At 39.6% G+C, this 12,500-nt stretch overlaps 1 protein-coding gene across 3 annotated transcripts in view; it reads left to right on the top strand.

The window, feature by feature from the left end:
• The window catches only part of rapgef6 (Rap guanine nucleotide exchange factor (GEF) 6), a 309,254-nt gene that overhangs the window by 121,086 nt on the left and 175,668 nt on the right, over positions 1 to 12,500 (top strand). For all 3 annotated transcript variants that reach the window (XM_061934173.1, XM_061934172.1, XM_061934171.1), the window contains exon 6: positions 5,954 to 6,094. In XM_061934173.1, coding sequence (XP_061790157.1) covers positions 5,954 to 6,094 — 141 coding nt within the window. The remainder of the gene's footprint in view (positions 1 to 5,953; positions 6,095 to 12,500) is intronic.

Genomic DNA, 12,500 nt, shown 5'->3' with positions numbered 1-12,500 from the left:
AATTTTGCGATGAAAACAGACGACAAATAGCTGGCCACAATGGTGTCTCAAAATGTCCTCTACAATCCGTGACGTCACGCGCTGACTCATCATACCGAGACGTTTTCAGCAGGATATTTCGCGGGAAATTTAAAATTGCACTTTACTAATCTAACCCGGCCGTATTGGCATGTGTTGCAATGTTAACATTTCATCATTGATATATAAACTATCAGACTGCGTGGTCGGTAGTAGTGGGTTTCAGTAGGCCTTTAATATTGAGAGCCTGTTCTTAGCTGCAAAACTTCTTATTCCATAGAATGTAAAAGTGTGCAGCATTAATGTAATGGCAGCTAGCACACTAACCATTGTTATGGAAATATACTATTAAGAAGCCAACAAAAATATCAAATGTTTTTTTCTTCCATGGAAGAAAATAAGCCAAGATTTTGCTGGCTTTTTTTGTGTGATTGTTGCAGCTAAAATGACTGAATTTTGACTTTTGAGGTCTATTTTCTTTCAATAACACCGGATCTATTCGTTATTGTAAAGGTAAGTTAAAGTTAAAGTACCAATGATTGTCACACACACACTAGGTGTGGTGAAATTTGTCCTCTGCATTTGACCCATCCCCTTGTTCACCCCCTGGGAGGTGAGGGGAGCAGTGGGCAGCAGCGGTGCCGCGCCCGGGAATCATTTTTGGTGATTTAACCCCAAATTCCAACCCTTGATGCTGAGTGCCAAGCAGGGAGGTAATGGGTCCCATTTTTATCGTCTTAGGTATGACTCGGTCGGGGTTTGAACTCACAACCTACCGATCTCAGGGCGGACACTCTAACCACTATAAACAGGATTTGGTAACACTTTAGTATGGGGAACATATTCATCGTTAATTAGTTGCTTATTAACATGCAAATTAGTAAGATATTGGCTCTTAATTAGTCATTATTAAGTACTTATTAATGCATTATTCTGCATGGCCTTATTATACAACCAGTTCAACCCTAACCCTCTAATCTTAACCAAATAACTCTAAATTAAGTGTTTGTTACTTAGAATATGTTCCCCTAGTGTCCAAATAACTCTAAATTAAGTCTTTGTTACTTAGAATATGTTCCCCATACTAAAGTGTTACCCAGGATTTTAACAAAAATTCAAAAAAGTAGACACTAGATGGCAGTAAAAGCCCATACTCAGAGCTCATTGTCAAACTACTGTACTGTTTTAATTCATTATTACTAATAAAGGTAATAATTAAAGCATTCCTTATTTTGCGCTGTTTGCTCTGTCGTCCACAAGTTGCAAATATTGTATAACATTACGTTATGTAGACCACAAGGACGTGTTTTACATTTAAATGTTTGCTCTGTCGTTGCAAATATTGTCCGTGTATTTTATACACTTAAAAAGTATGTGTCCATCTTAAACATTCATTTATGTTCTAAAACATTTACCACCGCACCTTAAGAGCATTTATAAACTGTTAAGAGTGATCTATAGCGCTAATTTTTGTTGGTAAATTAAAGACGATGAGAGATTATCATCACACTTCAACATCTCTAACATGTAAATAAATGCTGCCTTTTTGCTAGGTTAGCATTGCAAATAAAATATGTTTTTAATTGTTTTGCCCAGGATAAATAATGTTAGGTAAATATGTAAATACATGTTTATATACTACAAAACCCAAAACCAGTGAAGTTGGCACAATAAAACAAGATACTTAACGCCTGAACTGGTAAACTTTATTATTTTTTGCAAATATTAGCTCATTCGGAATTTGATGCCTGCAACATGCTTCAAAAAAGCTGGCACAGGTGGCAAAAAAGACTGAGAAAGTTGAGGAAAGCTCATCAAACACTTATTTGGAACATCCCACAGGTGAACAGGCTAATTGGGAACAGGTGGGTGCCATGATTGGGTATAAAAAGCAGCTTCCATGAAATGCTCAGCCATTCACAAACAAGGATGGGGCGAAGGGTCACCACTTTGTGAACAAATGCGTGAACAAATTGTCGAACAGTTTAAGAACAACATTTCTCAATGAGCTATTGCAAGGAATTTAGGGATTTTATCATCTATGGTCCATAATATCATCAAAAAGTTCAGAGAATTTGGAGAAATCACTGCACGTAAGCGGCAAGCCTGAAAACCAACATTGAATGCTCGTGACCTTCGATCCATCAAGCGGTACTGCATCAAAAACCGACATCAGTGTGTAAAGGATATCACCACATGGGCTCAGGAACACTTCAGAAAACCACTGTCAGTAACTACAGTTTGTCGCTACATCTGCAAGGGCAAGTTAAAACTCTACTATACAAAGCGAAAGCCATTTATCAACAACACCCAGAAACGCCGCCGGCTTTGTTTGGCCCGAGCTCATCTAAGATGGACTGATGCAGAGTGGAAAAGTGTTCTGTGGTCTGACAAGTCCACATTTCAAATTGTTTTTGGAAACTGTGGACGTCGTGTGCTCCGGACCAAATAGGAAAAGAACCATCCGGACTGTTATAGGCGCAAAGTTCAAAGTGATCAATGCGCTGCTAAAAGTAGTTCCTCAGCGTTAGCACATACAATAACAATATCGCTAACACTTGGTTAATATTTAGGTCACAACATGTAAATGGAGTATCGTTTGCACTTTGTGGTTTTTGTTTTTTTGTGAGGGTTCCAGGTTCGATCTCCGCTTCCACCATCCTAGTCACTGCCGTTGTGTCCTTGGGCAAGACACTTTCCCCACCTGCTCCCAGTGCCACCCACACTGGTTTAAATATAACTTAGATATTGGGTTTCACTATGTGAAAGCACTTTGAGTCACTATAGAAAAGCGCTATATAAATATAATTCACAAAAAAGAATTCACTTATCGGCGCTATTGAGCACTTCCATTAGCTGCATTGTTAACCACCTTGTATTAGCCATATTTTACGAGTTACACTGCAAAAAGCCAGTGATCAAAAACAAGGGGAAAAAAAAAAATTAGGGGTATTTTACTTGAACTAAGGAAAATTATCTGCCAATAGAAAAAGACAATTTGGCTTGTCAAGACTTTCCAAAACAAGTAAAATTAGCTAACCTCAATGAACCCCAAAATACCTTAAAATAAGTATATTCTCACTAATAACAAGCGAACTTTTCTTGGTAGAAAAAAAAATATGAGACCCTTTTTCTCAATATGTTGAAAAATATTCTTAAATTTAGTAAATGCTAGTGCCATTATCTTGACATAATGATATGCGCCCGGCATTACATTCCTTGAAACCAGCAAACTTGCACTAAAAACTAGTTTATTGTTCTTAATGGAAAGGCAACAAGGCAACCGCTTGTTACTCTCGGGGTCTCCTAGCCGCTCAGGCAAATCATATTGTCTAAAAATGCATTTTTCCATCGATAACATGACATCATTGCACCAAGTGGGTGCTCTTTCAGTCAATTAGTGCGCGAGGATTATACAAACCCCGTTTCCATATGAGTTGGGAAATTGTGTTAGATGTAAATATAAACGGAATACAATGATTTTCAAATTATTTTCAACCCATATTCAGTTGAATATGCTACAAAGACAACATATTTGATGTTCAAACTGATAAACGTTTTTTTTTTTTTTTGCAAATGATCATTAATTTTAGAATTTGATGCCAGCAACACGTGACAAAGAAGTTGGGAAAGGTGGCAATAAATACTGATAAAGTTGAGGAATGCTCATCAAACACTTATTTGGAACATCACACAGGTGTGCAGGCTAATTGGGAACAGGTGGGTGCCATGATTGGGTATAAAAACAGCTTCCCAAAAAATGCTCAGTCTTTCACAAGAAAGGATGGGGCGAGGGTCACCACTTTGTCTACAAATGCGTGAGCAAATTGTTGAACAGTTTAAGAAAAACCTTTCTCAACCAGCTATTGCAAGGAATTTAGGGATTTCACCATCTACGGTCCGTAATATCATCAAAGGGTTCAGAGAATCTGGAGACATCACTGCACGTAAGCAGCTAAGCCCGTGACCTTCGATCCCTCAGGCTGTACTGCTTCAACAAGCGTCATCAGTGTGTAAAGGATATCACCACATGGGCTCAGGAACACTTCAGAAACCCACTGTCAGTAACTACGGTTGGTCGCTACATCTGTAAGTGCAAGTTAAAACTCTCCTATACAAGGCGAAAACGGTTTATCAACAACACCCAGAAACGCTGTTGGCTTCACTGGGCCTGAGCTCATCTAAGATGGACTGATACAAAGTGGAAAAGTGTTCTGTGGTCTGACGAGTCCACATTTCAAATTTTTTTTGGAAACTTTGGACGTCGTGTCCTCCGGACCAAAGAGGAAAAGAAACATCCGGATTGTTATAGGCACAAAGTTGAAAAGCCAGCATCTGTGATGGTATGGGGGCGTATTAGTGCCCAAGACATGGGTAACTTACACATCTGTGAAGGCGCCATTAATGCTTAAAGGTACATACAGGATTTGGAGCAACATATGTTGCCATTCAAGCAACGTTATCATGGACGCCCCTGCTTATTTCAGCAAGACAATGCCAAGCCACGTGTTACATCAACCTGGTGGCTTCATAGTAAAAGAGTGCGGGTACTAGACTGGCCTGCCTGTAGTCCAGACCTGTCTCCCATTGAAAATGTGTGGCGCATTATGAAGCCTAAATTACCACAACGGAGACCCCCGGACTGTTGAACAACTTAAGCCGTACATCAAGCAAGAATGGGAAAGAATTCCACGTGAGAAGCTTAAAAAATGTGTCTCCTCAGTTCCCAAACATTTACTGAATTTTGTTAAAAGGAAAGGCCATGTAACACAGTGCTGAACATGCCCTTTCCCAACTACTTTGTCACGTGTTGCAGCCATGAAATTCTAAGTTAATTATTATTTGCAAAAAAAAAAAAAAGTTTAAGCGTTTCAACATCAAATATGTTGTCTTTGTAGTGCATTCAATTGAAAAGGGTTTGCAAATCATTGTATTCCGTTTATATTTACATCTAACACAATTTCCCAACTCATATGGAAACGGGGTTTGTATATATCGCACAGAGACAAACCCGCGATATATCGAGTATATTCGATATATCGCCCAGCCCTACTTTGAGTCAGTTGAGAAAAGCGCTATATAAATATAATTCACAAAAAAAAAAAAATCACTTATGGGCGCTATTGAGCACTTCCATCATCTGCATTGTTAACCACCTTGTATTAGCCATATTTTACGAGTTAGAATGCATACAAAAATGTGTTTGTACATAAGGATTGTAAATGATAGATACAATTTTTTTTAAAGTCGATGGATGAAATCAAGATTGGAGGATAAGTGAATTATTCTTATGAGGCGTACTTAAGATTCCTGCAGCTACAGCGTCGTAACAATACGACTATTGATAAGAGTGGGACGACACAACGCCACCCAAATCTGCCATTTTTTTTCTTGTGCTTCTTGTTCTTGTGCCTCGTGAGGATGTTTGTGTGGTTTCCTGGAGGAAGCGGCGGCCTCAGCGTGCGCCCGAGCATGTGAGGCCACTCTAGGACTTTGCAACGTGTCGAGCAGATGGAACCCGGGTCTTGAACGCGGAGCCTCTTTACCGTCCCAGCACCTCGCGGGATGTAATTGCAGGATTTCCTGACGTTTTGGATTCAGTTTTCTTCCTTTCTGGTATTTCCTGCAATCCCGTCCTTTGGTCCGGATGAATGTGCTCCGCTGGAACCGGCTTTCTACGCTCTGGAAGAGCTGGATATTCAACCAGGAGAACACCGGCGCTCTCAGACCTGAAGGAGAAGCCCAGGAGAAGGACAAGGACGAGCAGAATGTGGATTATAAGGACCCGAAAGGCGAAGATTCAAGTTGGAATTCCAGTCCGGAGATCCGGAAGTCCAAACTCCTCCATCGTAGTCGCTCGCACGAACCTCAGGATGAGAGACCTGGGTCTGTCAGAAGGTGCTGTTCTGAGGACGCTGCCCACTGTGTGTTGCAGGTGGACAACGGCAGCGAGGGCGACGACGGCTTCCTGCACAGAGACGGCTCCCAGCGGCGCTCCCGACGCCGCTTCAGGAGGATCAACCCCAGGGGGGAGCGGGAACTCATCACAGACGGACAGGAACCGGCCAGTTACAAGGTAGGACCATATAATGCTTGCTGTCCTAAATGGTAAATGGGTTATACTTGTATAGCGCTTTTCTACCTTCAGAGTACTTTGACACTATTTCCACATTCACCCATTCACACACACATTCACACACTGATGGCGAGAGCTGCCATGCAAGGCGCTAACCACGATCCATCAGGAGCAAGGGTGAAGTGTCTTGCTCAAAGACACGACGGACGTGACTAGGGATGATGTTTGATAAGAAATTATCGAGTTCGAGCCTATTATCGAATCCTCTTATCGAGCCGATTCCTTATCGATTCTCTTATCGAGTCCAGATAGGTTGTTGTATATGGAAAAAAACACACAATATTTGGTTTAGCAAAAGCTCACTTTTATTATATAAGAAAAAAATAAAATCTAATAAATAAATAAATATTGACTGTTACCCCCCTAAAAAAATAAAATAAATAAATATTGACTGTTGTTACCCAAAGTATATTAAAGGGGAACATTATCACCAGACCTATGTAAGCGTCAATATATAGCTTGATGTTGCAGAAAAAAGACCATATATTTTTTTAACCGATTTCCGAACTCTAAATGGGTGAATTTTGGCGAATTAAACGCCTTTCTATTATTCGCTCTCCCGCCATTTTCTCACTTTCCTCGGTGTGTTGTCGGAGGGTGTAACAACACGAACAGGTACGGATTCAAGTTGCACCAGTGGCCCAAAGATGCGAAAGTGGCAAGAAATTGGACGAAATTTGTTCAAAATACGAGGGTGTGGGGAAAGCCGCCGAAATGGTCAGTCGTTTGTTCCGCACACTTTACCGACGAAAGCTATGCTACGACAGAGATGGCAACCGTCCCTTATGCCACCGAAGATGATCAAGAGAAGAATATCGACCCTAGCTTCCCTGGCCTGCTGACATCAACTCCAAAACTGGACAGATCAGCTTTCAGGAAAAGAGAGCGGATGAGGGTATGTCTACAGAATATATTAATTGATGAAAACTTTATTTATTACTCGCGGTTTTACGTAAATTATTATACATAAACTGTGTTTACCAATAATTTAGCTTAAAAACATTTATTTTTTTCAATCATTCGAGTACATTCGCGTAGTCTTGTGTAATGCAGTATTTTGTGTCTATTTAGGTATGGTTAACCTGAGTGCTGAAATCGTGGAAAAATATATGTTCTTAGCGCGCCTGAAATGGGCTGTCTGCACTCTCAAAGTGCATGTTGTTGCCAAATGTATTTCATATGCTGTAAACATAGTTCATAGTTGTTAGTTTCCTTTAATGCCAAACAAACACATACCAATCGTTGGTTAGAAGGCGATCGCCGAATTCGTCCTCGCTTTCTCCCGTGTCGCTGGCTGTCGTGTCGTTTTCGTCGGTTTCGCTTGCATACGGTTCAAACTGATATGGCTCAATAGCTTCAGTTTCTTCTTCAATTTCGTTTTCGCTACCTGCCTCCACACTACAACCATCCGTTTCAATACATGCGTAATCTGTTGAATCGCTTAAGCCGCTGAAATCCGAGTCTGAATCCGAGCTAATGTCGCTATACCTTGCTGTTCTACCCGCCATGTTTGTTTGTATTGGCATCACTGTGTGACGCCACAGGAAAATGGACGGATGTATATAACGATGGTTAAAATCAGGCACTTTGAAACTTTTTTTAGGGATATTGCGTGATGGGTAAAATTTTGAAAAAAACTTCGAAAAATAAAATAAGCCACTGGGATCTGATTTTTAATGGTTTTAACCCTTCTGAAATTGTGATAATGTTCCCCTTTAAGTGGGATTTTTCAGAAAAACAAATATATACAGTAACACAAAAACAACCTGTCTCTGTGATCACTATAGGGGTATAAATAATAATATAGTGTTAAATAAAACCAGTCCCTTGGGCACAAAACTGAAAATAATACAGCTCTCCAAAAAGTGCACTTCTGCTGCTATTGGAACATAACTGTTTGTTATGATGCTTTGACACTTTTGCACTTTATTTCTTTATTGAAAGAAAATTCTATGAAGAGAAAAGTTGTTTGCAAATGTGGTTACAATGCTAAAAAATGAAAAGTTAAAGCTAAAAAAAGAAATACACTTTATTGAGTTAACATTATTTCTTTATAGGGGGAAAGATGTGATGTTATGAGCCAGGCTAGGGAATATAACAACTACACTACCCAGCATGCAACGGGAGTGACGATCATGAGCGTTGTTGCATGTCGCCACCGGCAGCTAAGAATGAGGTTATGAGTTCGCTGTGAAAGTAAACGTCAAGAACTCAGCCAACACGCCTCGTCTGCATTATTTATAATTAGACAGACAACACATATACAGTGTGATTTTGTTTTGTTTACAAGGAAAGAAAAACAAAAGTTAAAAAAGGGAGATGTGTTGTATATATATGTACCGTATGTGCTGCGGTTGCTTTAAGAACGTTGCAACAGCTGCCGTAAAGGAGGTGCGTTGCTAGCCTGGTTGCTATGTTTCCGGTTGGTCGTAAATGTGTTCGTCATGTGTTTGTACCCTGCTCAAATCTCTCAGTAAAGTTATTCATTGGATTATACCTTTTTGTTTTGAACTTTATTACACCTTGGAGCGTTTTTTCCGGTCCATTGTTTTCCTGCGTTTTCTATCTGCACCTAATGACTGAGCTACGTGACGTCATTTCTTGTGATGTCCCACGGGGCATTTCTGGTCGGGACGGGATTCGAATAAAGAACCAACTCTTTTTCTTTACTATAGTGGTCTCGATAACGGGTACCGGTTCTCAAAAAGGGATTCGAGTCCGAGGACTCACTACTTTTCTTATCGAACAACCGGGAAAACCGGTTTCGAGTATCATCCCTAGACGTGACTAGGGTGGTAGATAGAAGCTGGGGATTGAACCAGGAACCATCAGGTTTCTGGCACGGCCACTCTACCAACCTCGCCATGCCATGCTCACACACCTTCTTCAAAAGAATATTCTTTCACTCGGCACACCTGGACAATTGTATCGCAAATCTTAATAAATGCTCACATAGGATAGAAACATGTTTACTTTATCGGAGAATCAACTAATCATTATCGCCAGAATTTTGAGTTACCATGTAGTTAAAGAGCTGTTTGATTGATTGATTGAGACTTTTATTAGTAGATTGCACAGTACAGTACATATTCCGTACAACTGACCACTAAATGGTAACACCCCAATAAGTTTTTCAACTTGTTTAAGTCGGGGTCCACGTTAATCAATTCATGGTACAAATATATACTATCAGCATGTAGTATGCTGCAGTGTACCGGTACCGGTACCAAAATTATTTCGCTACTTTCCGGTACTTTTCTAAATAAAGGGGACCACAAAAAATTGCATTATTGGCTGTATTTTAACAAAAAATATTAGGGTACATCAAACATGTGTTTCTTATTGCAAGTTTTCCTTAAATAAAATAGTGAACATACTAGACAACTTGTCTTTTAGTAGTAAGTAAGCAAACTAAGGCTCCTAATTTAGTCTGCTGACTTATGGAGTAACATATTGTGTCATTTATCATTCTATTATTTTGTCAACATTGGTAGAAAATTGATTATTAATCTACATACTTGTTAATTTACTGTTAATATCTGCTTATTTTCTCTTTTAACATGTTCTATCTACACTTCTGTTAAAATGTAATAATCACTTATTCTTCTGTTGTTTGGATACTTTACATTAGTTTTGGATGATACCACAAATTTAGGTATTGATCCGATACCAAGTCGTTACAGAATCATACTAGAGATGTCCGATAAATGCGTTAAAATGTCCGATAAATGCGTTAAAATGTAATATCGGAAATTATCGGTATCGGGTTTTTTTATTATCGGTATCGGTTTTTTTTTAATTTAATTTAATTTTTTATTAAATCAACATAAAAAACACAAGATACACTTACAATTAGTGCACCAACTCAAAAAACCTCCCTCCCCCATTTACACTCATTCACACAAAAGGGTTGTTTCTTTCTGTTATTAATATTCTGATTCCTACATTATATATCAATATATATCAATACAGTCTGCAAGGGATACAGTCCGTAAGCACACATGATTGTGCGTGCTCAGGGGCGCCGCTAGGGATTTTGGGCCCCATGAAAAGAATCTTTACAGGGCCCCCAACACAGTGTCATTATTTTTTCTCTATTATAATTTCATCATCATTAGGGGCCTCTCTGGGCCCCCCTCCATCATGGGCCCCTAGAATCCGTCTCCTTTACCCCCCCTTTTCGGCGCCCCTGTGCGTGCTGCTGGTCCACTAATAGTACTAACCTTTAACAGTTAATTTTACTCATTGTCATTAATTACTAGTTTCTATGTAACTGTTTTTATATTGTTTTACTTAGTTTTTTATTCAAGAAAATGGTTTTAATTTATTTATCTTATTTTTATTTTTTTTATTTTTTTTAAAGTACCTTATCGTCACCATACCTGGTTGTCCAAATTAGGCATACTAATGTGTTAATTCCACGACTGTATACATCAGTTGATATCGGTATCGGTTGATATCGGTATCGGTAATTAAAGAGTTGGACAATATCGGCAAAAAAACATTATCGAACATCCCTAAATCATACATTGGTCATATTCAAAGTCCTTATGTGTCCAGGGACATATTTCCTGAGTTTATAAACATAATATAAATAAAAAAAAAACAAATAAGATTTTGTGATGCAAAAAATATCGATGTAGTCATAGTAGTCTCGACTAGTTTAGTTTAGTTTATTAAAGATACCCATTAGTCTACGCCGCAGTGGAGACTATTCTTCCTGGGGTCCAGGCAAAAAACATCCCACAATCACAAAACAAAAGATTACAATGCAGTACAACATGATCAAATAATAAAATGTTGTAATACAAAAATAGCAACAACAAACTACTAACGACTAAATACGCTCCTGTACTTGGTATCATTACAGTTAGGTGTAGTAGGTGTAGATCCACCAATGGCGTTTGTTTATATTGTAGCGTCCCGGAAGAGTTGGTGCTGCAGGGAATTCTGGGAGTTTGTCCCGTTGTGTTTATGTTGTGTTGCGGTGCACATATTCTCCCAAAACGTGTTTGTCATTGTTGTTTAGTGTGGTTTCACTATATGGCACATGTTTATGACAGTGTCGGCGTTGTTCATACGGCCACCCTTAGCGTGACATGTAAAAAAGTTAAAGTACCAGTGATTGTCACACACACACACTAGGTGTGGCGAAATTATTCCCTGCATTTGACCCATCACCCTTGATCACCCCCTGGGAGGTGAGGGGAGCAGTGAGCAGCAGCGGTAGCCGCGCCCGGGAATCATTTATGGTGATTTAACCCCCAATTCCAACCCTTGATGCTGAGTGCCAAGCAGGGAGGTAATGGGTCCCATTTTTATAGTCTTTAGTATGACTCGGCCGGGGTTTGAACTCACAACCTACCGATCTCAGGTATGGCTGTTGACATTCACTTGTGTGTTTAAAGTTAAGAAATAATGTATTGACGTTTGATGGACTACAGATCCTTTCTGACACACCCAATATTACTCCTCCGGAGTGCTGTGGTGTGAAGTGAAGCATGAATGGTTATCACTCGTCCCAACAGGGATGCCGCTTGAAATGATTGTAGTATATTTGTCGCCATGGTGACAAGGATTAGTGATTTAGAAGAAGTTACAACACTTAAAGCACCTCTTCCTGAGGGTGTTTCAGTGTTACAACTTCACCTTTATCTTTAGTTATTAAGCCAAAATTAGTCGACGACGAGTGGGGGACCGGTACTTTTTAGAGGCGGTGTAGTACCGAATTTGATTCATTAGTATTGCGGTACTATACTAACACCGTACCGTACAACCCTAGTTAGTAGTTACTTTGTCAAAAAAGTAATTGAAGTACCATTACAATTACTCTTAATTATGAGGGGAATTATTGCGTTACTTTAAAGAAACACTTCAAAAATCGGGTGTATAGAGTTGAGATGTTTCATGAAAGCGGAGTGTGTGTGCCTGTTGCTAAGTGACGTACGACGTCAGTGCCCAGACAGAGCAGCATTAGCTCTGCTCTGTTTATTAGCTCAGATCCGCAGTTTGTCGGCATGTACGGCAGCCCTGTTGGATATTTTCACTGGATTGTGTTAGCACTAGTTAACAAAGACATTGAACATGCTTGCATGGATGTTGTTTCCTCGTCCACAAAGAGGGTATTGTAGGATTACAAGGTTGTCACTTCAATTATTGATTCGTTCTTCATTGTCCCCTACTTGGGTTGTATGGTATACAATGAATAACCGCGGCACTAATGAATTAAAAACGATACTGTAATGCCTTTAAAGCCGAGAGCGCATACAAGAACAAAACAGCTCCCAGAGGAAGAATGTCAGAAAGCAGCAATTCTGCTGGTTAATAAAGCGTAATATGGAGGTAT

This window comes from Nerophis lumbriciformis, linkage group LG03 (genome assembly GCF_033978685.3).
Source record: "Nerophis lumbriciformis linkage group LG03, RoL_Nlum_v2.1, whole genome shotgun sequence".
NCBI classification, from domain to species: domain Eukaryota; kingdom Metazoa; phylum Chordata; class Actinopteri; order Syngnathiformes; family Syngnathidae; genus Nerophis; species Nerophis lumbriciformis.
Note: the sequence above shows the minus strand (reverse complement) of the source record. Positions and strands in the feature narration are given on the sequence as shown.